Genomic DNA, 26,860 nt, shown 5'->3' on the forward strand with positions numbered 1-26,860 from the left:
GTGTATTCTGCTGTTATTAGATGAAGTAGTCTATAGATGTCAATTATATCCAGTTGATGGATGGTGTTGTTGAGTTCAATGATGTCCTGACTGATTTTCTGCCTGCTGGATCTGTCCATTTCTGACAGAGAACTGTTGAAATCTCCACCTATGATAGTGGATTCATCTATTTCACTTTGCAATTCTATTAGTTTTTGCCTTGCATACTTTGACACTCTGTCATTAGGCACATGCATGTTAAGGATAGCTATGTCTTCTTAAAGAACTGACCCCTTCATCATTTTGTAATGCCTTTCTTTATCCCTGACAACTTTCCCTGCTAAAGTTCTTTCCTGGGGGGCTCGCCATGCCATCTATCTCCAGCTGACTTCGTGCCGGCCTAGCTGCTCATTTACCTTGTGCAAAAGGCATCTCAGAATGAGCTGCAGACCCCCAGATCTCCTAGGTGGTGGCCCTTTTCACTTCTCTCGTGACCCACTCTGCAATCCTGCTGGCCTCTGTTCGTGGCCTCTACTCTGGATAGCTTGTCCCTCATTCTTTGAACTTGGTATCCATATTTGTCTCCCTCAGGAATTCTTTCACTTCTTTTTCCTTTGGCTCACTTTTCTCCAGACTGCCTCGGGGAAGGTACTAATTCCAGCACCAGCTGGACTGAGGGGAATGAGGTGAGACTCAGATGTGGTCATTCATTCAACAATCAAGGGCTTGTCATATGTTCATGGTTGAATGAATGAATGACAAATGGTTGAGTGAACGAGCAAATGACTACATAAAACACATCCTGCATGCCTACCATGTGTAAAGGCTGTATCAAATGCTGGCTCTCAATACAAGGTTACAGGGGCCGGCCCGATGGTGCAGCAGTTAAGTTCTCACGTTCCGCTTCTCAGCGGCCTGGGGTTCGCCGGTTCGGATCCCAGGTACAGACATGGCACCACTTGGCTCGATTACAAAACTAGGGTCACAAACGTTCAAATCCGTTGTGGCCCAAAAGTTCATTAATGAAGTTCAAGGAATGTCATTTACCCTAGACCTAATGTTGGGGAGGTTATTCCAGGATATCCCCAAGGGCCCATGTCATTCACAATGTCACTGGGAAACCGGGCCACAGTCATTGGTAGGATGATGACAACTGAGGGACTTGGGAGCCAGACTGGAGGTGCTGGTGGCAGATGTCTGGGTCACCCTTCTAAGGCTGGAGCTTCTCCCTTTCCTCAATGTACTAAGGAGCAAGTACGCAAACTTTTAAAATAATTTTTCTGATGAAAAAAGGTATGTTTATTGTAAAACATTTAGTAGTATATTAATAAGTTGATAAATATCAAAAGGTAAAATTATAAAGATAAAATAAGTTAATATTATTTTTAAATGTCAGTGTAAAATAAGTTAATATTTTGTAAAATGTAAGTTAGTTAATGGGATGTAACATAAGTCAATAAATGCCACCCCTAATCCTACCGCTCAGGGTAGTGGGGTGAGCAGTATTCAACATGGCCCCCAGCAGTTCTCCCCTCAAGTGTGAGAGGACACGACCCAGGCACATGAACCTGTTAAACCCTGGACTAGAAATTGGAGACGGAGGAAGTTAGAGAGATTTGAAGCTGCAGCAGATGCTCTCCTGTTGGCCTTGAAGAAGGGAACTGCCATGTTGTGGAGAGGACCATGGGGCAGGAAACACTGGCAGAAAAGAGCAGCCCCTTGGGCTAGAGCAGCTCCAGCTGATGGCCAGAAGAAAGCAGGGATGTTACTCCTGCAACCAGAAGGAATTCAACTCTGCCAACAGCATGCGAGCTTGGAAGAGGACTCACGCTCCAGAAAGGAATGCAGCCCAGCTGACATCTTGATTTTAGCCTTTTAAGACCCTGAGTAGAAAAATGTCTGTTCCCAGAGGATATGAACAGACATTGTTCCAAAGAAGGCATACAGATGGCCAACAGGCGCTTGAAAAAATGTTCAGCATCACTAATTATTAGGGAAACACAAATCAAAACTACAATGAGATGTGGCCTCACACCCATCAGAATGGTTATAATTAACAAGACAAGAAATAATAAGCGTTGGAGAGGATGAGGAGAAAAGGGAACTCTCCTATACTGCCGGTGGGAATGCAAACTGATGCAGCCACTATGGAAAACAGTATGGAGATTCCTCAAAAAATTAAAAACAGAAATACCACACTCCAGCTATCCCACTACTGGGTATTTATACAAAGAATTCAAAATCAACAATTCAAAGAGACTTATGCAGTCCTATGTTCATTGCAGCCTTATTCACAACAGCCAAGACATAGAGGCAACCCCAGTGCCCATCCATGGATGAATGGATCCAGAAGATGTGGTATGTATATATTGAATGGAACACTACTCAACCATAGAAAAAGATAAAAATTGTCCCATTTGCAACAACACAGACGGACCTCGAGGGCATTATGTTCAGTGAAATAAGCCAGACAAAGAAAGACAAACACCATATGATTTCACTCATGTGGAAGATAAACAAACACATAGACAAAGAGAACAGATTAGTGGTTACCAGAGAGGAAGGGGATGTGTGCGGGGGTGAAAGAGATAAAGGGGCACATATGCATGGTGACTGATAAAAACCAGACTACCGGTGTGAGCACGATGCAGTCTATACAGAAACTGATGTACAATAACGCACACCTGAAATTACATAATGTTATAAATTAATACGACCTCAATAAAAAAAAAAGACCCTGAGTAGAGAGCTTAAAGAGCCCGAGGCTGGACTCCTGACCACGGAAACTGAAATAATACATTTGTGTTGTTCTGAGCTGCTCGTTTATGGTAATTTGATATGTCGCGATGGAAAACTATTACAGCAAGCATGGTAATGTTTAAAATATTTATTTCATTTGTGAACATATGCAAAATAGACTTGGGTTCAGATTACATATCATCTTTTGCAAGTGGATTTTGTCATTTAATATGCCATAAGCATTTTTCCCATATCACTAAACATGTGTCTAGAACCCGAATTCCAGTCGCCACGTATCGTGTGGGCATAAGTTAGACCCCAGTTGCATTTTAAATTACCTTCTTGTCTATGCATCTTGGTGCTCTTCTCCCGTGATTTTGTGAGGGCAAAGTCCTAGAAGTAGAATTCCTAAGTCAAAAGGCTTTGCTCTTCGAGACTTTTCATTCGTAAAGCTGAGTTGTCCTTCAGAAATGTGTCCACAAGCAGGGTACAAGGGTGGCCCCTATACACCCTCACTCACACGTCTTCCCATTGGTTTCCATCCTGACAGTTTACTTTAGGAAACAAACGAGGCTATTGTGCATGTTGGGGTGTGTGTGCAATGGGACATATCTGGGTTCTACAACAAGGTCACCCCTTCAAAACAGGAGAGTTGTCCTTTGGGAATTGGATTTTTATTTTCTTTTGCTGGGAACATGACAATTATTTCACTAAATGTTCTTCTCTCTCCTCAATAAGACTCAAACTCTTTGAGAGTAGGATATATGACTTTTGTTCCTTTTTTTATCCTTCTTGGGAATTAATTCAGGGTTGGCTTCCCTTGATAAAGCTGCGGTATGTTGACGGTGAGGAAAATGTCCTGTGGCCACTGCAGGTCCTGCTGCTCCTGTCTGGCTCAGAATGGCCTGATGTGGGAGCTGTATCCAGGTATCTTACTCTGCCAGGGCTGCCCTAACAAATGCCACAGACTGGATGGCATAAACAACAGAATTTCTTTCTCACAGTTCTGGAGGCTGGAAGTCCAAGATCAAGGTCTCAGCAGGGCTGTTTGTTTCTGAGGTCTTTCTCCTTGGCTTGTAAATAGCTGCCTTCCTGCTATGTTCTCACACAGTCTTTCCTCTGTGCATGCACACCCCTGGTGACTCTTTGTGTGTCCAGATTTCCTCTTCTTATAAGGACATTAGTCCTATTGGATCAGGGCTCACCCTAATGACCCGTTTTAACTTAATTACCTCTTTAGAGGACCCATCTCCAAATATGGTCACATTCTGAGGTCCTGTGGATAGAGCTTCATTCAACACGGATTTGGGGAGCGGAGAGGAGACACAATTTAGCCCCTAACAGTGGACCAGAGTCTCGTCATCAACAGTGACCAAATAACCTGGGGAGGTGGAGTCAGTCGTGCAGTCCCCCAGGAGAGGGGCTGAGCTCTGTGGGGAAATGGTGCCTTCTCCAGCAGAACCTGGACTTCCCAAGTCTGACATCATGAGACCCCGAGGGAGGCCAACGGGGAGGGAAACATACAAAGAAAAAGGATCTAAACCATCTGGATTCCAAGAAACAGCATTTGTTGGGGACCTCAGGCCCCATCTCTTCTCTCAGGATTCTGGAGGATAGGAAGCTCGTTGGTGGCCCTGCCCAGTTCCATCCCCTCCACAGAGCAGATTACACCACTTTCCGCCCTGGAGCATCTTCCTTCGCAGGCTATATTTTTTTCAACTTTTTATTGTGGAAAATTTCTAACATACAGAAAAGTTTAAATAAAAGTATAAAGAATACCTATATAGCCACTTCCTAGCCCAACAACGGGCTGCCCCACAGTTTGCCATATTTGCTTTACCTATCTTTCTCTTTCATTTTTATGTTTCTTTTCTGCTGAATCTGGGCAGATTTGTATTAATGTTAATTTTATTTCTGCTTATAAAAGTAATATAAACTCAGTGAAGGAAATTTAGAAAATACAAGACAATATGATTAAGCAGAAAAGTCATCCATGTTCCCACCACCCAGAGATAACTATAAATTATATTATGGTATCTTTCTTTATCCATGTATATAATTTCATAGTTGTGATTATATATATGTGGCTCCTTTCTTATCTTGTAAAAAATGCACATTAAAGCGTATAGAACATAAATGTGCAGCTAACGAATCATTACAGAATTAACATGCAGCCTCTTAACTGTCAGTCAGAGCGAAAATAGAGCCTTGCCGGCACCCTAGACACGTCCACGGCCTATCCCCAATCACGGCCACCTTCCTCTCCCTAAAGTAACCACTGTCCGATTGAATGGGATATTAATGCATATTCGGACCTTTGATGTACGACAAAGGTGGCCCTGCCAAGCAGTGGGAAAGGGAAAGTATTTTCAATAAGTGGACTAGGGCGACTTTTTTTGGCAATACTATTCTTTATTATTCATTTTTCTTTTTACACCTGTAAACAAGTCAGTGATGTATTATTTTGAGATTCCATATGTATATATGGAAAAATATATATATATGTATTTTGGACTGTCAGAATGCCCAGCACCAACTGCGTTACATTACAGCTCCTGAGGACAGGTCGCGCTGGAACAAGGGTAAACTTTTACGGCTACAAGTACTCACAGCAGATATGCGTGTGGATGACCTCTCTGGGCTCTTTCTTCATTCTCTGGACTTGTTCTCTCCTTTGATTCTCTTTCTACTTTCCCCTGCCAAGCGTCCATCAATAAACACTATGGATAGCTCCAGCTCTTTCTGGACTTTATACAAATACAGTTATACCATTTGTATTTGTTTGTGTCTGGCTTCTTTGGTGAACTTTACGTTCAACAGATGTAGTTTGTTTATTTTTGTTGCTGCGAAGTGTCGCGTTGCACGAATACACGTTCTCCTGCTGATAGACGTTTGGATAGTTCACGGGATTTGGGGGTTTTTTTTGAGAGGGGAGACTATTATAAATAATGTTTCTATGAACGTTCTTTTATCTCCTAGCGCCCTGATGCTTTGCTGTTGGCTGTACAGACGGAGGGAAATGCCGTGTCAGAGGATATGCCTTGTTCGACTTCACAAGTGCCATCTGGGTTTCCAAACTGTTCCCACGAGAAGGCCCGTTGCTCCCTTCTTGGTATTGTTCGTCTTTTCAATTTTAGCCATTCCAGCAGGCGTGTGTTGAAGTTTTACTTTGCGTTTTCCTGACTACTAATGAGGCTGAGCACCTCTTAACGCTCATTTGGATTTCTAGCTTTGCAAACTGCTGGCCTCTTGCTCACCTGTCTTCTATTTTTTCTTTTTTTTTTACTGATTTATAAGAGTTTTTCTTTTTAAAGATTGGCACCTGAGCTAACAACTGTTGCCAATCTTCTTTTTTTTTCCCTGCTTTTTCTCCCCAAATTCCCCAATACACAGCTGCATATTTTAGTTGTGGCATGTGGGATGCCGCTTCAACATGGCCTGATGAGTGGTGCCATGTCCGTGCCCAGGATCCGAACCAGCAAAACCCTAGGCTGCCAAAGCGGAGCACATGAACTTAACCACTCGGCCAGGAGGCCGGCCCCAAGAGTTTTTCTTTTATATACTTTGACATTGAGGTCTTTGTTGGTTAGATATATTGCAAATATATTTTCGCACTTTCCAGCTGACCTTTTTCCTCTTTTAATGATTCTTTTGATGACTAGAAGTTATTGCTTTGAATGAGCCAATTTATCAATCCATTCCTTTATGATAATTGCTCTTTGCATGCTATTTAAGGAATCTTTCCTACTTTGAGACCATAAAGATATTCTCAATTATCTTCTCGAAGATTCATTGTTTCACCTTTCGTGTTTAGGCCCTCGATCCCTGGAATTAATTTTTGTGCTTGGTGTGAGGTAAGGGTCGAGTTTTTCTTCTTGTTTCTCCACACTTATGTCTAGTTGACCCAGTCCACTTATTGAAAATACTTTCCTTTTCCCACTGCTTTGCAGTGCCACCTAAATCAGGTGTCCAAATATGCATGAGGCTATTTCTAGGCTCTTTATTTGTTCTCTTCATCTATTTGTCTATTACTGTAGAATACCACACTATTGTAATTATTGTGAGCTTTGTGGAAATTCTTGATTTCTGGTAGAACAAGTCCTCCTACCTTGATTTTCTTCTGCTCTAAGAGTGTCTCGGCTGTTTTTTGTTCCTCTGTATGTCCATATACAATTTAACATCAGTTTTTCAAGATACATTAAAAACACCTGTTGGAATTTTTATTAGAATTTTATTAGAATTAGATCATTTGGCAGAGAACTGACAACTTTACAATAGTACGCCTTCTGATGAACATCTCTCCATTTAGTTAAATATTCATTTTCTCTCTTTTTTTTTTTTGAGGACGATTAACCCTGAGCTAACTGCAGCTAATCCTCCTCTTTTTGCTGAGGAAGACTGGCCCTGAGCTAACATCTGTGCCCATCTTCCTCTACTTTATCTGTGGGACGCCCACCACAGCATGGCTTGCCAAGCAGTGCCATGTCCGCACCTGGGATCCAAACCGGCGAACCCGGGGCCACCGAAGTGGAACGTGCGCACTTAACCGCTGCACCACTGGGCCAGCCCCTCATTTTCTCTTAAGAGTGTTTTTATAATTTTCTTCAGAGAAGTTTTACTCTTTTTTTGTTAGATTTATTTCTAGGTATTCAAAATTTTTATTCTATTACAAACAGTATCTATTTAAAATTTTTGTTTTTTGTTTGTTGCTGACATATAGAAATAAACTTTGTTTACTGAATTTTATTCAACAAAATTGCTGAACTCATTTATTTATTTATTTTTTGATGAGGAAGAGTGGCCCTGAGCTAACATCTCTGCCAATCTTCCTCTATTTTGTATGTGGGACACTGCCACAGCATGGCTGATGAGTGGTGTAGGTCCATGCCCAGGATCCAAACCTGCGAACCCCAGGCCACTGAAGCAGAGCACACAAACCTGACCACTACAGCACTGGGTCAGCCCCTGAACTCATTATTAATTGTGAAAATCTATCTGTAAATCCTTTGGACTTTCTATTTTTATATATAGTATTTCATCCACAAATTACGACAGTTTTATTTCTTCCTTTCCAATCCTTATGCTTTTAATCTCTTTTTTTCTTGCCCTTCCACACTGGCCAGGACCTGCCGTACGACATTCAATAGAAGCAGCAATCTAGTGCATCCGGGCCTTGTTCCAGACCTCAGAGGGAAGGTTTTCAACATCTCATCATTAAGTATGATCTTTGCTCTAGGTTTTTTTTATAGGAAAACTTTATCAGATTAAGAAGGTTTCCTTCTATTCTGTTTTCTGAAAGTATGTTTCAGATCATGAATGGGTGTTGAATTTTATCAAACGCTGTTTCTATATCTATTTAGATGATCATGATTTTTCCTCTATACTCTGTTCATGTCAAGAATTTCGTTAATAGATTTTCTAATGTTAAACCAACCTTGGAGTAAACACTACTTCATCATTATGCATTAAAAGATTCAGTTTGCTAATATTTTGTCTAGGATTTTTGCGTCTATCTTAATGAGTGAGATTGGCCTGTAATTTTCCTTTCTCGTGACGTCTTATCGGGTTTGGTAGCGGAGTTACGCTGACCCGATCAGCTAGCGTTCCTCGTGTTCTGTGCTCTGGAGGAGTTTGTGCAGGATCGACACTTATTCTGCCTTAAATATTTGGTAAAATGCATGAGTGCAGCCATCTGGCCTTAGAGTTTTCTTTATGTGAAGATTTAAAATTATGGATTTAATTTCTTTCATAGTTACAAGACTATTAGTTTCTTTGTTTCTTGTACCAGTTTGGATTCTGCTATTTTTTCCTACAATTTGTCCACTTTGTCTACATTTTAGCTTAATATTGTTATTTTTATATTGTATATACTCATCTTTTTTGTTTATTTTTATGTTTTAAGTGTACAATATAGTGGTTTTAGTATATCCGCAAAGTTGCACAAGCACCACCACTATCTGACCCTAGAATACTTTAATTATCCAAAAAAGAAACTCCATGCCCACCAGGAGCCACTCACATTCCCGCCCCCCCTCAGCCCTCAGCAACTGTTACTCTATTTTCTACAGATTTGCCAATTTTGGACATTTCACATAAATGGAATCATACACTATGTACCTTTTGTGACCGGCTTCCTTCACTGAGCATAACGTTTTTAAGATTCATGCGTGTTGTTGTGTGTGTCAGTACCTCATTCCTTTGAACGGCTGGATCAAATTTCATTGTATGGATGCTCTGCGTTTGGTTTATCTATTCATCAGCTGACGGAAATTCCTGTTTCCACTTTCGGGCTATTATGAATAATGTTGCTATAAACATTCTTTTATAAGTTTTTGTGTGGACATATATTTTCAGTTCTCTTGAGTAAATATCTGGGACATGTGGTAACTAAGTGTAACTTTCTGAGGCAGTGCCAGACTTTTCCAAAGTGGCTGCCCCATTTACATTCCCATCAACAATGTCTGAGGGTTCTAGTTTCTACACATCTTTGCCAAAATTATCGTCTGCCTTTTTGACCCTAGCCATTCTAGCGGGTGTAAAGAGATACCTCATTGTGGTTTTGATTTGCAAATTTTAATGTCAATCATTTTTCATGCACTTGTTGGCTATTTATGTATGTATATATACATACATATTTATAGAAATATCTATTCAGATCCTTTGCTCACTTTTAAATTGAGTTATTTGTCTTTTGTTGAGTTGTAAATGTTCTTTACATATTCTGGATATAAGTCCCTTATCAGATACATGATTTGCAAATACTTTCTCCCATTCTGTGGGTGTTTTTTTCACTTTCTTGATGATGTTTTTTGAATCACAAAAAAATGTAAAAGTTTCAAATTTTGGTGAAGTCCAATTTACCATTTTTATTTCGTTGCTTGGGGATTTGGTGTCATATTGTCTAATAAAAGGTCATGCAGATTTAACATATGTTTTCCTTTGAGAGTTTTATAGTTTCAGCTCCTACATTTAGATCTTTGATCGATTTGAGTTAATTTTTGTCTGTGGAGTGAGGTAGAGATTCAAATGTGCTCTTTCACATGTGTTTTCCAGCTGCTCCTGATTACCTTTTTAACATCTGCAGGATCTCTGATGATGTGCCTCTTTTCATTCCTGATATTGATAATTTGTGTCTTTTCCTTTTATCTCAATTAACCTCTCCCACGGTTTATTGATTTTGAGATGTTGTTAATTGTATTAGTCTTTCTGAGTAACCAGATTTTCTCTTTACTGATCCTCCCTATTGCATGTTTATTTAATTGATTTCTGCATTATATTACTTCCTTTCTACTTTGTGTTTATGTTGCTATTCTTTTTCTAACTTCTTGAGATGAATGGTTAAGTTATAAATTTTCAGCTTTTTCTTTATCCAGCATATGCATCCAAGGTTAAACTTTTACTCTAAGCTTGGCTTTAGTTGCATTCCACAAATTTTGGTATGTGATGTTTTCATTATCATTCAGTTCAAACTATTTTCTAATTTCCATTGTAATTTCTTCCTTGTCCATTGAGTTATTTAGAGACGTATTTTTAAGTATTGTGCTTGCGTGTAACATCTTTCTCAACCTGCTTTCAACTTACCTGTCTACCTAAGTTTAGATGTGCCCCTCGGAAACAGCATATCATTGTGGTGTTTTTAAAATCCAATCCAAAAATTTTTGTCGTTTCACTGGCATATTCCACCCATTTGCATTTAATGTAATCAGTAGGATGTTGGCTTAAATCTAACATCTTATTATGTGCTTTCTATTGGTCCCATCTGCTCTTTTCTTTTTCTGTCCTTTTTGGCTTCTTTTGGATGGATTGTTCTTTATTACAGTTTCCTCCTTTTATTAGTTTGAAAATTACACCATTTTAACTATATTTTTAAGTTTTCCCGAGAGTTTCAAAATGCAGCCTTGATTTTTCAAAACCTAACGTTAAACAGTGCTTCTATTTTCTTCCTTAGAACACTTTAACCTCACTTGGCTTGCTCTCTTTTTATTTATATGCCATTGTTGTCATACATTTTAATTTCACAGACATTTTAAATTCCATGGGATGTTATTATCATTATTGTTTTACACAGAATCATTTAGATTTGCCTTTGTAATTACCATGTCAATTGATCTTCATTCCTTTGTGCAACAACCACCTAATATTTGGGATCATTTCTTTCTGCCTGGAGAAATCCCTTTGTTTTTTACACAGTCCTGCTCATGAAGAATTATTGTTTTTGTTTGTCTGAAATTTTATTTATTTCATCTTCTATCTGACAGGATGTTTTTGTTGGGCATAGAGTTCCATTATCTTCTGCTTTCTATTGTTTCTGCAGGGCAGTCAGCTGACAGTCTCAGCATTGCTTCTTTGAAAGGCATCGTTGTTTCTCTGCAGCTGCTTTCAAACTTCTCTCTCTGTCTCGTTTTTATGCAGTGTTATTACCATGTACCTACATTTGAGTATTTCATTACCCTCACGGGCAGGATCAGGACTAGAGTGAGGCGATGAGTTTCTTAGGGCACACAATTTAGGGATGCACTCAGACTCAGGGTCATGCGAGTGCACCTTCATCCCTGCCTGCTGACTGCAGTTCACTGCACTTTTTAACCTGCAGTTTGTTGTCTTTTGTCATTTTGAAAAAATCTCAGCCATTATCTTTTAAGGTATTGCTTCTGCTCCATTCTCATTCTCCTCCCCTCTGGGATTCCCATTCCATGGACTTTACATCTTAGAGCTTCTATGTTCCTTATCATCGCCTCTGTATTTTCTGTCCTTTTGTTTCTCTGTGCTTCATTTTCATATTGTCTTTGGGCCTGCCTTCCAGTTCACTAATCATCTTTTCAGCTCTGTCTAATCTATTAAACTTACCCCTGGAGTTCTTAATTGCAGTTATTGTATTCTTCAATTCTAAAACTTCTTTTTTTATTCTACCATATCCTTTTAAAAAATATGATATGGCATATTTTAAAAAGCTTCCAGTCCTCTGTAGAAATTCTCAGTCTTGTCTTTTATCTCTTTGAACATGATAAATAAAGTTGTTTTAAAGTCTGCATTTGATAGCTCCAATAGTTGGGGCCCTTGTGGATATTTATTGTCTGTTTTTTCTGTTGGTCTTTGTTCATGCTATCTTGCCCCTTCATGTGGCGGGTTACTATTTATTGTATGCCGAACAGTGTACTGAAAAGTTGTATAAATATTTTGGTGGCCTAGATAATCTTTTCTTCCTCCAGAGAAGACTTATGCTTGTTTCTGCCAGGAACTTGGGGCATTAGCAATTTAGATCATGTTACTTCTACCTAAGGGGATAAGGCTGGCAGGAGCCTTGCTCCACATCTCGGTTGTCTTAGTTTTCTCTTCTGGATCAGCAAACACCCCCAGGACACAAGTTTCCCTAAATGCTGGCTCCTCTCTTCAGACTTCCATCTTTTCCTGCTAATTCCTGGTAATGCCTAGCAATTTTTCACTACCTTCTTCACTCTCTGATGCCTTCAGTTAAATTTGCAAAACAATTTGTCCAGCTTTTTTGGTTTACCCCAAATTATACCATGTACCATTATCAGAAGAGGAAATCCTCTCTATCTTTTTATTTTCCACTTAACATTATTTGTGAGCATTCCCCATGTCTTTAAAAATTTTTTGGACATACACTTTTACATGGGCTGGATAGTATTTCATCAAAAGTCTGTGCCATAATTTATTTAGCTGTTCTATCTTCAGTTGGATGTTTGAGTTGTCTGTCTCTCTGTTGGTCGGGGTCCTCTACTACAAATGATGGAGTCCCCTCCAGTCAGTTTAAGCAGAAGGAGATTTCTTACAGATAGGTAGGTAGTGGACGTTATCTTTGGGAGAGCTGACCGGGTAAGGTACCACTCAGCCAGGAACAACAGAAGACAGGGAAAATTCCTTCCTAGATAAGGGGGCAAACCTTAGTGGTCCACCTGCTGTTTCATAGCCATGACACTGGGGAGAAACTAGAACCTGCACCTGAGCTGCCTGCCAAGAACCAAATGTCACCGCCATTGTGTCCGTCCTCAAGAAAAGCTGCTTCTCATATTGTAAAGGCACATCTTCTCAGCAGAACCTGGCCATCCAGGGAACCCGGCAGCACGGGAGTCAGCTCAGCAGCAGAAGAGAGCACGCTAGAAGGGCTGGAAAGGGTGTTAAGGACGCCAGTCCGTCTCAGATGCCACATCTCGCCTCTGCAGCCCTGGTGTTCCTGAGAGCGACCATGTCCAGTGCACCTCCGTCTCTGCGTGTGTCTCCCTCAGGTTCTCTTTCCCGTGCTTCTGGACAATGTTTCACAAGGGCCTCAGGCGTGGTTGAAAAGGCAGGACCCTCTGTGATCAGTAACCATTTGGATAACATCGGAACCATTTCTCCTTTTGGCCTTTGTTAGGAGGGATAAGCAGGTGGGAGAGAGAGAGCTGAGCAGGATCAGGAGCTGAAGGGGACAAAGTCTCCCTAATGCTCAGCGGCCAGGGCTGTGAAAAACTGGTGCTGGGAAGAGGAGATCCTCACGCTCACCCTCCTGCCTCTGCCGTTGCAGAGAGAAGGGGTGTCCCACGAGGGTGATGGTGTCCTGTGTTTGTGGCCTCTCCTCAAATACATGCCTGCAGAACATCGGACAGTCTCCTGGAGCCTGGCATTCCTCGAATGGTGGTCTGCAGATGTATTCTCGGGGGTCTGCAAATTCTCTACAAGAATTTAAAATTTGGGGGTTTCTATGTCTACAATAATCCAAAGAATTAATAGAAGACTCATCTAAATCACCTTACAACTTAGGATTCTCACACTTTTTCTTGTTTTTTAACTTATGAAATGTTTGATAATACAAAATAAAATACATACAACATATGTTAGTTACGAGCTATAAAATAAAATGAACACTCATGAACCTGCCACCCAAATTATGAGCTGGAAGACCTCGATGGTGAGCCTGCTCCTCCTTGTCCTGTGCCTGTGTGTTAAAGCAGGATGCCAAAGGCACACCACACTCGAAGATGCCCTAGAGGACCAAACCCTTCAAGCCACATAGGCAAAACTAAACCCAGGTTATTCCATGACTATCAACGAAACAACTTAGGCCATTTCTTGTAAATGCCTCTGATAATAATGAAAGAAACTTAAGTCATCTTCCTGAAATGGTATAAATCACTTTTAACCAATGCCCCGCCATCTGGAAACGCCACTGTGATAACCAATCGTGGCCCAGGTCAAACACCTTCCTCATTGTGACTTTATAAGCCATCCTGTAACGTCACGTCTCTGAGCTTCATCTCAGTTTGGGTGTGAAGTCCCAGTTCACAAACTGTTCTTTTGTGCACAATACATTTTTACTAAATACTATTTTACTGATTTGGTTTCAACTGTTACTGTTCTGTAGAGTTCTACCACAACATCAATGTCTCTAAAAGACACATCGTTATTTAGTTTGGGTTATTTTCATCTTTACAAAACGATAAGCTACTTCACGCATCCTTCTATGACTTTCTCTTTTCCCTCAAAACGGTATTCCTGAGATTCAGCTGTGTTGACGAGTGCCACCGTGGTTCATTTGCTGTACCATATCCCACGAGGTAAATGTTGCACAAATTCATTACGGATTCTCCTGGCCGGGCCCCTTTGGGCTGTGTCTCGTTTTGGTTTTAGGAGTCGTGCTGCCTCGAACACACTCGCACGTGTCTTCTGGAACGCTCACGCCTGGGTTTGCCTAGGGCACGTCCCACAAGTGGGATTGGTGGGTTGTAAGTTATATGAATCTTTAGCTTTACAAGACAATATCAAACTGTTTTCCACCTTGGTCAGGCTGCCTCATAATTTTAGGGCTAAGAGAAGCCAAAGACTCACTTGAGATTATATAGAAATGCGGAAGACAGCATGGGAACCCGGGCCCGACTCCAAAGGCCAGGCTCCCTCCCCCACTTGATTGGTTTGTTGACCGCTGAGTAACAGCAGCGGCTAAGCATGGCAGGAGTGTCCGGGGCACTTAATTTTTCAGTGATTTACACATATCCTGTGAGTAGGTACTGTGGCCACTGGTACTCTGCCCAATCAGAGGAAGAGAAGAAGTTAGAAAACTTGCCCAAGGTCACACGAGAACTGGAATTTGATCTCGGCAGTGTAGCCATAGCGGCTGTGTCTTTAGGAGCCATGGCAGGGCTCCTGAACAAATGGAAAGAAAGCCGAGACGCTGAAGCACGCCCTGCTTGGGGACCGCAGACCACTCACTCCTTCGTTCCCTCAGCACCTCCTGTGGGCCGGGCACACGGGCTGAGTGTTAGGAACGCAGAGGGAAATGAGACAGGCCCAGTTCCACCCACAGACATAGGGAAATCAGATAGATAATCGCACAAACAGATGTAAAATGCCTGATATTAGGAAGGAAAAGTAAAAGGACTAATCTAGATTCTTCTCCAAAGAAGCCGAGACATAAAATATCTGTAGAAGTCAGCCAAGGGAAGTGCGTGTATACGTGCGTGCATGCGTGTGCACAGGTGAGTTTGCACACGTGTGTGAGGGGTTAGGGGAATGGGCCAGGTAGAAGGAACAGAAATGCAAAGGCCCAGAGGCAGGGAAACAGTGACTGGGCACAGTGACACAAAATGGGGGGGAAGAGGAAGGCAGGGGCTGGGTGGTGGACCTTGCAGCCATGGTCAAGATTTTGGAATTTTATCTGTGTGTATGTGTGTGTGTGTGTGAGAGCGAGCGAGAAACCACTACAAGGTCTGAAGCAAAGAAACAACAGGTCAAATGAGCATTTTTTTAAGGAAAGCCACCATGTACCTTCAGGAGGGAGAATGGAAGGCAGGAGGCGATCCGAGCAGGTGAGAAAGGGGGCCTGGAACAGCTGCTGGCCATGAGGGGCCAGAGGTGGAGGCCTCAAGACCCGCTTTGGAGGTGGGATTCACAGGCCTTGGGGGTGGGCTGAAGGTGGGAGTGGAGGGTGAGGGAAGGAGCCTGGTATGGCGTCTGGGTAGGTGGAGCCACTGTTTTCCAAAATGGGGAGTAGCAGGTTTGGGAGACTGGCTTAAAAGTCCGATTGTGGAAATGCTCCATTTGAGCAGCCCCAGGGACGTCCACGTGAAGAAGTCTGGAAGGCAGTTGGGTATGTGAATCTGGAGCTCTCAGGAGATAAAGCTTGGCTGGTCAGGCACAGCAGGCATGGGAAGGAGGTGGGGTGGAGGTGCACCCTGGAGAAGGTGCCTGGAGAAGCACCAGGGCCTGAGGCAGGGAGAAGACAACGAGGAGGCTCTGCAGGGCTGAGGAGCAGCTGGAGGCGCAGGAGGGAGGGCAAATGAAAAGGACTGAGGGAGGACTGAAAAGGACATTCAGACAGTCCCTCTCCTGTCTCCGCTTCCTCCAGTCTGATCATCTCTCTCACGGATGGAAAAGTACCTGTAAGCTCACGGTGTATGTGCTGACCTTTCCCACCGGACTGGAGGTCTTAAGGGGCAGAGACCCCTCGCCCGTGGGAGGGCACCAAGGAAGGCAGGGGCATCCCAGCGTGGCTGGGAATTTCCCAGGAACACTGTGCCTGGCCCAGAGCCCCACGGAGCCAACCTCTTGGGCCTCAGCACTGGCAGCAGGCCCAGGGTCTGAAGAGAGCTGTGGTGTGGAAGCATTTTAATGTTTTTTAAATACATAATCTGGGATTAGATGCCCATTCACATGACCTTTGTCCGTTCTTGCCTGGAGCCACTGAAGTAGGAGTTAATAAATACTGGAGGAAATGGAAAGGCCAGGTGGAGCTCGGGCTAAGGCTCTGCGGGGAAGAGATTTCTCGAGAGGGGAGCTTTATGCCCAGGGGGCCCATATGTCCCATTTGCCCGAGACCCTCCTGGCTTCCCTCTGCTAATGGCACCCCACTTTCCTTTCAAAAGCCCTAGGGCAGATGCTAGGTAGTCACCATCCATTACCCTGTCCTGTCGGTGATGGTCTGGCTGACATTCCTGAAGCCCAGTGCGGTTTTCTGCAACACGTCTCAAGGATTGTCCCAAAGTTTGGGACCAAACCACCTGTCATATTTCAAGCAAAATGCTCTACTATTGTTCTCAAACTGTGGTCACAGAGCGGCGGCAGCAGCAGCACCTGGGAGCTTGTTAGAAACGCTCATTTCCAGGCCCCCCTCGGCCCTACAGGCCCAGCCTTAGGCTTCACAGGCTCCTGGGGGCTTCCCCGCCCTCTGTAACTTCAGCAAAGATGTGTGAAGACTGGGCAGGCGGGATGGGCAGGGAAGACGGCGGCCAGACAGAGGCAGGGGCCTAGGGTCCGGCCCCGGCTCCACGTGTCACTATCTAGCTGGGGCTTGTCCTCGTGCCTCAGGTCCCTCAACTAGACGTTAAACACGACAGCACGCCCCTTATCCGCATCTCAGGACTGCAAAAACCAGCAAGATGGGACAGATGAGAATTCTTCCAAATCTAAGGCCTCCCCAACGATAATGCTGCCTGTCCAACCCCAGTAACGATCCAAGAGCATCGAGAACAGTGGTCTTCAAGCCAAGTTTTCATCTTGGAGCTTCAGGCGGTCTTGGAACCGGCTATGACTGAGTGCAGAACTGTGTGAGTAGACACGTGCACTCTTCTGGAGAGAACCATTCAGATGCCCCAAAGCCACGCTGACTGCAGTGTGCCTCTCTACCCTTCACCCCAACAAGCATGGCCTGTGACCCTCTTAAAGATGGCAAGGACTTCCTGGCAGCCCTGAGGTAAGGAAGGGTAATGGTGCCAGGGCGTGGAGACCCAAATACTGCAGGCTGCACTGCACGCTGTGCCTGACCACAGCCTGTGCCCCTGGGGGCTTTCCACATTTGCTAATGAATAATAGACTTGCAGGGCGTGCGGGCGTGTGGGGCTGACTCCCCCTCCTGTGTATTTCCCACTCCACAGCAGGAGGCAGGGCCCGGCCGGCGGCTTCACCCGCACCGCCTGGGTGAGCCTCACAGCACCTCCCGGAAGGAGCTCTCATTCCAATTTCTAAGTGGAAAGACAGGGGCAGGAAGCCACGTGACTTGCCCAAGAGGCAAAGGGGGGAATCTGGGATGTGAACCCAGGTATTTGTGATCCGTATCACTCCAGGCCACATGTCACACAGGGTTAGGAGGCGGTGGGCCACAGGGGAAAGGGGGCTCATCACCATGGAACACAATGGAAAACTCAAAAAAAATTTTTCATAATAAAGACTCCAAAGAAATGGATTGGTGCCCCTGGTGTCGTGCGCTGTTCCTCCTAAGACCATGCTCCTGCCGGCTGTCGGACAGCCCCTTCCGAGCCCTTCCCTGAGGGCCAAGCGAAGACCTGCCTGCCCCCAGTCTCAGAATGCCTGGAAGCTAACACTCTCGCTGCCCAGACGAGGGGACAGGGCCCTTGGTCACACAGCCCACCACGCATCTGCACGGCCGACCGTTCCACTCCACCCAGCATGGCAGCCCTGCCCGGGCACCCAGGTCGGCAGGGACACCGCCCTAGGGTCTGACCCGCTGACGTCACAAGGAGAAAGAGCTCCCCGATGCAGTTCTAATGTGGTTACATTCTGATGTCAGGAGATGGGATAAGCTACCTACAGGACACGGTGACAAAAAACACTGCTCCAACGCAGGAATCTGAATTAAGTTTCATTTATTCTAGGGCAAACTCAAAGGGGTTTTTTTGTTGTTGTTTTCTTTTTTAGCAAATCCTAGCACATTATTAACAACAAAAAAAAATCTGTACATTTGCCATGATACACTTGAAGGTGAAACAAATAAGATATAAATACAGATATGGATGTAACATGAAAAAGCCCAAAAACAAAAAACAAAAACCCAACCTGGGGGTGTGGGGGACCATGCGTGTGAACACAGTGCCAACAAAACTATCTTGGTGGCTGATCCTTTTCAGAGTATTTCTTTTTTCATTTCCAAACATTATTGTTAGCAAAGTCCTGGTGGGATTCTACAAAGTTCTTATTTGCTGTTTTTTAATGTGTAATATTATGCTTGATAAATAAAGGGTGGCAGGGAAAGAAAAAGATTGATGAGACAAACTCGGCTGCATTACCTGCTCGGGGTATCAACAAGCTAGTGAGGAGCCCCAGAAAGGCAGCCCCGCGGCCGTCTCGGCCCGGTCCAGCGAAGCACACTTGGTGCCCTTGAAGAAGGCCACCTGCCGCCCCCTCGGCCTCGGCCTGCGGGCGCACCGGGGCCTGAGAGGGATGGCAGCAGCTTGAAGGGAAGCGAGAGCCAGGCAATCCGGCCCCAGCGGGGCGTGGGGGGTGTTGGGGCCCTGTACAGTCAGGTAAACGGGGGAGGCAAACCCAGTTTGGGGGGCTTTGCTCTTCTGTGTTCTGTTGTTTCGTCTGAACAGGAGGCCTGCAGGGAGGTGGCGGCAAGGCAAGGCAGCTGCAGCTGTCAGGACTCGGAGAGGGCAGCGGTGGCACAGCCCTCCCTGTGAGGTGGCGGCGGCATGCGAGTCTCCTCGGTGGTGGGAGCAGTTCTGATTGAGGCCAAGAGACCCGGGAGCGATTGTATCTAAGTCGGGAGATTGAGGGTGGGCAAGTGACATTCAAGGCTAGCCCTTCGTGAGTACCATGAGGACAGCTGGCAATGTTCAAGATTCTTCCCAACTACAGGCGGGGGCCAGGGCGCCCTGGGCGTCAAAGAGTTACAGGAGAAAGGTCTCTCTGAATGCAGCAAGCATAAAAGAACTCCTGAATAACCTAGCCAGAACGCACGTTTCCACCACAGAAGCGCCATCGAGACTTTCTGGCTCACTTGTAGAGAGTAAAAAAGAAATCCTGTTAGTGAAATATTAACAAACGGTATTTATCAATGAAAGTAAGGCCTGGTTCTGCTATGTTTTGAGCCAAAAATAAGTCAATAATATTCAACCACTTAAAATGCGCTCTTGAAGTTCCCTCAACAGCAGCAGTGGGGTACTTCCTACGTGTGCAAGACGTCCCCTCCACACACGCACACACACACACACACACACACACCCTCGCAGTGAAGGCACTCTGGCTTCACTGGTCCTGGACCTTCATTTTCAGTGCCCATTTCCAAATAAAGTATCTAAAACAAATTCAGAATGAAAACGAGTTATGTCTGCTACAGTGCCTTTCCCAGCTTCCAGCATCAACGCTGGAGGTCAGAGAAGGGGGCCGTGTGGAGAGCAGCGGTGAGAACCTGTCCCTGCTCTTCAGGCCGGGGCAGCGACTCACATCCAACAGCAAACACCTCAGTAAAAATTAACATGAGAATAGGCGTTTTCCTTACGGAAAAGTCAGTTCAATGGAGAGGATCTAAAATAGAGTAACAAGAGACAATACAAGTCTTCGTGATTGCATTAGAAGTTTCCACTCGGCTCTAAGAATTTTACTCAAAACTTACTTAACCAGACTCCAAATCTAGTTACTTTTATTACAGCAATCAGACCCCCAAGACATTTTTTTAAAAAGGTAGTTTCTTTGATAATTTCTCATTGAAGAAAAGGAAGCAGACTCTAAAACTGTTTCAAATCCTGTTTTTCTGCAATTTGCCACTCATCATAATTATTTTTTCCGTAAACAATGACTTTTTCAATAGATAGATGATTGAGAAGGTACTTCAGTCCATAAAACTAAAAAACAAAAAGATTCTGACACTTGGTCTCTCTAGACTTTTCGTTGATCTTAATCTCAAATTAAAGTCATAACTGAGAGGGGAGCGTTGCCCTTTACCAGACTGACTGAGAACATTTTAGAACTGAGCAGCTCAGGCACAGGTCAGGGGAGAGGAAAAAGACAGTGCTAACCGGGTGTCAGGAGGCCCAGGGTCCTGGGAGAAGTCCAGGTTTCCCCAAGATCTTAGCAGTAGAACAAACGCTCCTCCTCCACTGTCTACACTTCATGAAACGGCTTTTTAGGCGGCCATTAACTGATGCCATAACTTTACCTTGACTGCATTTAAACTGTAAGAACTCTCTCGAGTGGCAGCCTGGGGGTGGGGACAGCGTCAGTGGAGCTGCTCAGAGGTGCAGGAGCCTGTCCTGGGGGGATTATGGAGGATGCCCTCCTACACTAAAGGTGAGGGCAGTCAGCCTCCAGTCTAGGCAAAATGTCACGTTTTTGTTAAAAGACCATCTTCAGGCTTTTCTCCATTTCTTGCAAAGACTTGATTTACATTCTTAGTAGGTCTCAAAACACAACTTAAAGACAAACGACCCTTCCACGGTGTCAACTGTGAAAGGGGTAGTGCTCTGCCTCATACAGGCCACGTCCAGAGGAAAGTAAACTAAGATGAAAGAGAAACACAAATTAACACTCCTTCCTCAAATCTGTTGTTAACTGAAAAGAAAATGCTATTTTCTACCAAGTATTGGCTAGAGAGCTCTGATTTTAAAATCTGCACCCACACACATGGTTGTATGATCTCAGCAGGCTGTATAAGACATGTTTAAGTATCGCTCTTTTCTGATTCCTGTTGTTTCTTAAGAAGATGCAATGCTGGCCTTGTTTCCTTTACATTCAATACCAGTAAGATTCTACACAAAAGCTGGAAGGGACCAAAATACTGATTGTAATAAATATTTGCGGGCCTCCTTGTACTGACTGGGCAGCCGATGAGGGGGAGGTGGGAAAGGTCTCAGAGAGGCACCACCGATTGCTTCTAGGGCTACACGAAGAGACTGTGGCGTCGCCATTAGCTGTGTGTGGACACGTCGGAGGAGGAGCTGCTGTTGCTGTTCGTGGTTTGGGCCCTCTTTATATATAAGTTTAGTAGCTTCATCTGCAAACAGAAGGTACAAATAAATTAGCAAGAGGAAAAGCAATCAAAAAGTAGAAAACAGGAAAACAACCCCAGGTGACAATAAGAAAAGAGCACGTCCTTTAGTTGAGAAATTCATCACACAAACATTTACTGAGGGCCTACTACTCATCCAACACTTCTGCTGGGTGCCAGGGCCATGGAGGGAGGAGATCAGAGTCTAGAGGGAAAGATGCGCCATGGGTTACTACAAAAAGGATGAAACCTGTTCTCACTAGGTGGGCCAAGGGCTCCCTGAAAAAGGCGTATGATGGGCAGATCCACAAATTTCTGGGGCGACTGCACCCAACAGCTCCATCCAAGCTAGTGGGAAGAGCAGGGTGAGAGCCCACGCTGCACTGGGATAAAGCAGCTAAGCCAAGGTTAGAGGTCAAATTCTCTAACTTTCACAACTTTGCTCAAGCTGTTCCTTCCGCCTAGCACGCCTTCTCTCCCCACCCCAACTTCTGCCTGCTGAAACCCACCGCAGCACTGTGGCACCTGAGACCTAGCTCCATGAAGCCCTCCCCCACCTGCTCATCTGGATGCCCTCACTTGTTCCTCTGAGCTCCTGGGGAACTCCCACCCCACAGTGCACGCAGCATACGCTGCCTCAAGCTATAGTTAGCAGTGGACTTGCTCGCTCCTTCCGGGGAGATCAGACCTCCCTGGGGCCAGATACTGCATCACTAAATATCTCACCTCAGATGGGCATAGTGCTTTACAGTGAACGGCTTTCATAGCTGAGATCTCACTACTTTTTAACTTAAGCCCGTTTCTACCCTCAAAATATGTAAAACAGCAATTAAGGTAATATATTATGTTGATAATTTGCCTGATCATATTAAGAATAAAAAGAAAGAGGTATTTGTAGAAGCAAAATGCCCAAAGCAATCTATTTAACACAGAACTTGTAAGATTAAGGGAATATGAAATATTTAGTGTCCACAGCTCTTGACCTGCCTTGCTCTGAACAGACAGTGGGGCTGAGACAACTATAAGCCAACCGAGAGGAGGAGAGGCTGGTCTCCAGGGGGACCCATGAAGAGAAGCTGAGGGTGGTGTGTGTGGTGTACGAGGAAGTAGGGCCCTCTGATGACCAGTGGGAACAGCAACAGTGTAGAGCTCCTAAGAGAGGCACTGTCCCCAGACAGCCTGCCCTGCAAAGGTGCTGTCATGCACGTGTCGAGCCTGCCTACACAGCCGCGGGTGTTTCCATAGCACAGTCCGCAGGGAGCAGTCCACCGCAGGGCTCTGCACACCAGCGCCTGGAGCTGTCTCACTCTTCTCGCTGCAGAGCAGCGTGTCACATTCATTTACAACTCATGTCGCAGTCTGCCATTCCCCACCTTTTAAAATCTTAAACCTTTTAATATATAGTCAGTGCAGCGATCAAAGTGCCATCATTTTCCACAAGGACTTTCATGCTCTGGGGCTCTTTGTGACGCGTCCAGGGCCAACTAGGTTCAAGGGAAATCCTGGCCCATGAGACAAAGCACTGGCCTGAGGCTCAACAGATCTGGCAGAATGCTAGAACCAACTCTACCACTAAAAGGTTGTGTGACCTCAGGCAAAACATTTTCTGAGCCTCGGCTTCCCCACCTGCAATATGAAGAGGACTGAGAACGCTTCCACGTGCCCTCTGTGGCTCCTTGTGCAGAAACTGTGTCCTCTGAACACACCTCTCCAATTTCTACCAGAGTTGTTCACGCTTCTCCTTCCTGCAGTTTGCTCTGTCTTCTCTCGCTATGCAGCGCTCCTCCATCCTGCCAAGCCCAGCTCAGTTTAGTCCCACTTCCTCAAGAAGTCTCTCCCTTTCCTCCTGCTCCAGTGGGCCCATGGCCCAGCAATCAGCACCTGTCCCACTGTGTCAATTGCGTGCTGGTCGCTCCTGGGCTACTGTACAAGTTTCCTCATGTGTCAGTCCTGTCCCCCAGCTGTAGTTTATGCTCCTCAGGGCAGGACAAGGTTTTGCTTTTCCTACATGCCTTAGCATACTGTAATGAAGACAGCAGGCTCCTAACACAAACTTGTTGAATCAAAGAGTCTTTAAAGACGGAAAAAATGATCCAGAAGATAGTTACATTTCTATGAAAGGCTGGTTAAAAATGAGTTGCTAAACACTATTATGTCTATTTGCAACTGAAAACCACAAAAAAGTCCCCTTAGTCAAGTCTAGAATCTAATTACAAGTACAAGGAGAAGATAGTGACAACAGCGTTCACGATGTGTACATGTTCCACAGTTTACCAGGAGCTTTTACACTGACTGTCACATTTGAGCCTCACCAAAGTCCTCTGAGGCGGGCAGGGCAGGTTCTCCTATTTTACAAACGGAACAGCTGGGGTTCAGAGCTTGCTCACTAAGCTGGTATACATTCAAGTTAAAGTGTTATAACTTTAGGATGTCAGATGTAATCCTCACAGCAACCACAAAGAAAACAGCTGAAGAATATACACAACAGGAAATGAGAATGGAATGAAAACATTTCAGTACAAAAAGCAAACAAACACAAAAGACAGCAATGCAGAAAACAAAGGACAAAAAAAGCTTGTAAGGCATACAGAAAACAAACACCAAAGTGACAGAAGTCTCTCTTTATCAGTTGTTACTTTAAACATAAGTGGGTTAAAGTCTCCAATCAAGACAGAGATGATCAGAATGGGTAAAAAAAGAGAAAGAGGATTCAACCACAGTAGCTGCCCCTTATCTGTGGGGTGCTCATTCTAAGACCCCCGCTGGACGTCTGAAACTGTGGGCAGGACCAAACCCTATATACACTATGTTTTTTGCTATACATACATCCTTTGATAAAGTTTAATGTATAAATTAGGTGCAGTAAGAGATTAACAATAGTCATTAATAATAAAATAGAACAATTACGACAATATATTGTAATACAAGTTATGTGAATGTGGTCTCTCTCTTGAAATCTCTTATTGTACTGCACTCCCCCTTCTTGTGATGATGTGAGACGACACAATGCCTACATGATGAGATGAAGTGCAGTGAAGACACAGGCACTGTGATGCAGCGTAAGGCTACTGTCGACCTTCTGACAACACATCAGGAGGATCATCTGCTTCCAGACCACGGCTGACCGTGGGTAACTGAAACCACAGATAAGGGAGGACTACTGTATGTGCTGTCTACAAGAGACTCACTTTAGATACAAGACACAATGGGTTGAAAGCGAAAGATGGAAAAAGACATCCCACGTAAATAGTAACCAACAGTACTGGGGTGGCTATACGAATATCAAACAAAACAGACTTTAAATCAAGAAAGGTTACGAGAGACAGAGAAGGACATCATATATCAATAAAAGATCAATATGGCAAGAAGATATAACAATTATAAACATTTACACATCTAATAACGTCATCAAAACACATGAAGCAAAAATTGACAGAATTAAAGGGAGGAACAGTTTTACAACAATAGCTGGAGACTTCAATACCTCACTCTAAATAAAACAGACAGAACCAAAAAAAATCAGTAAGGCAACAGAGGCCATGAACAACATAATAAACCAACTAGATCTAACAGACACATACAGAACACTCTACCCAAGTGCACATGGAACATTCTCCAGGATAGATTATAGGACAGGCTACAAATTAAGTCTCAAAAGATTTAAAAAGACAGACAGCATACAAAGTTTATCTTCTCTGACCACAACTAGATGAAGTTAGCAATCAGTAACAAAGAAAACGGAAAAATTCACAAATTTGTGGAAACTGAACACCACATTCCTAAGCAACTGTGTCAAAGAAGAAATCACAAGAGAAGTCAGAAAATATTTGTAGACAAGTGGAAATGAAAACACAACATACCAAAACTTATGGAGTGCAGCAAAAGCCGTGCAAAGAGGAAAACTTACAGCTGTAAATGCTTATATTAAAAAAGAAGAAAGATCCCATATCAATAACCTAACTTTACATCTTAAGGAACTATAAAAAGGAGGATAAACTAAACCCAAAGCTAGTAGAAGGAAGGAATAATAAAGCTTAGAGCACAGATAAATGAAATAGAAAAACATTAGAGAAAAATCAATGAAGCCAAAAGCTGGTTTTTTGGAAAGGGCAACAAAATTGACAAACTTTTAGCTAAACTAAGGAAAATCCCCTCAAATTATAAAATCAGAAACAAATGTGGGAACATTATTACTGATTCTACAGAAATCAAAAGATTATAAAAGAATACTATGAGGGCCACCCCTGGTGGCCTGTGGTTATGTTTGGCACACTCTGCTTCAGCAGCCCAGGTTCGGTTCCCAGGCATGGACCTACACCACTCATCTATCAGTGACCATATTGTGATGGCGTCTCACACATAAAATAGAGGAAGACTGGCAACAGAAGTTAGCTCAGGGCAAATATTCCTCAGCAAACAAACAACACTCCCAAAAGCCAAAAAAAAAAACCCCAAAAAGAATACTATGAATAATTGTACACCAACACATTAGATAACCTAGATGAAACAAATTTCTAGAAAAACAGAAACTACCAAGACTGAATTGTGAATAAAGAGAAAATCTGAACTGATCTATAACTAGTAAAGAGATTGACTCACTAATCAAAAATCTCCTGACAAAGAAAAGCCCCAGACCAGCCAGCTTCACTGGCGAATTCCACCAACCTGATTCTGCTCAAACTTTCCAAGAAAACTGAAGACAAAGGAACACTTCCAAACTCATGCTATGAGGTCAGCATTGTCCTGATACCAATGCCAAGGACATTATAAGAAAACTACGCATCAATATCCTGTATGAACACTGATGTAAAATCCTCAAGAAAAGACTAGCAAACCAAATTCAACAGCATATAAAAAGATTATAGGGGCCGGCCAGGTGGTGTACTGGTTGAGTTCATGTGCTCCGCTTTGGCGGCGTGGGCTCTGCAGGTTCAGATCCCAGGCATGGACCTAGTACCACTTGTCAAGCCATGCTGTGGTGGCATCCCACATAAAATAAAGGAAGACTGGCACAGATGTTAGCTCAGTGACAATCTTCCTCAAACAAAAAGAGGAAGATTGGCAACAGATGTTAGCTGAGGGCCAATCTTCCTCACACACACAAAAAGATTATATCTCGGGGCTGGCTCCGTGGCCGAGTGGTTAAGTTCACACGCTCCGCTGCGGCGGCCCAGGGTTCGGATCCCAGGCGCGGACATGGCACCGCTCGTCAGGCTACATTGAGGCGGCGTCCCACATCCCACAACTAGAAGGACCTGCAACTAAGATACACAACTATGTACCGGGGTGGGGGGAGGTTTGGGAAATAAAGCAGAAAACAAAAAAAAAAAAGGTTGGCAACAGTTGTTAGCCCAGGTGCCAATCCTTAAAAAAATAAAAATAAAAAAAAAAAAAGGAAGATTGGCAACAGTTGTTAGCCTAGGTGCC

At 43.9% G+C, this 26,860-nt stretch overlaps 1 protein-coding gene across 13 annotated transcripts in view; it reads right to left on the reverse strand.

Moving 5' to 3' along the window:
- Nucleotides 1-18,297: 18,297 nt before the first annotated feature.
- Nucleotides 18,298-26,860, reverse strand: part of CLASP1 (cytoplasmic linker associated protein 1) — a 169,046-nt gene continuing 160,483 nt past the window's right edge. For all 13 annotated transcript variants that reach the window (XM_046657659.1, XM_046657658.1, XM_046657661.1 and 10 more), the window contains one exon: nucleotides 18,298-21,439. In XM_046657659.1, the coding sequence (XP_046513615.1) occupies nucleotides 21,353-21,439 (87 nt within the window). In that variant the 3' untranslated portion in view covers nucleotides 18,298-21,352. The remainder of the gene's footprint in view (nucleotides 21,440-26,860) is intronic.

Source organism: Equus quagga, chromosome 4 (assembly GCF_021613505.1).
Source record: "Equus quagga isolate Etosha38 chromosome 4, UCLA_HA_Equagga_1.0, whole genome shotgun sequence".
NCBI lineage: Eukaryota > Metazoa > Chordata > Mammalia > Perissodactyla > Equidae > Equus > Equus quagga.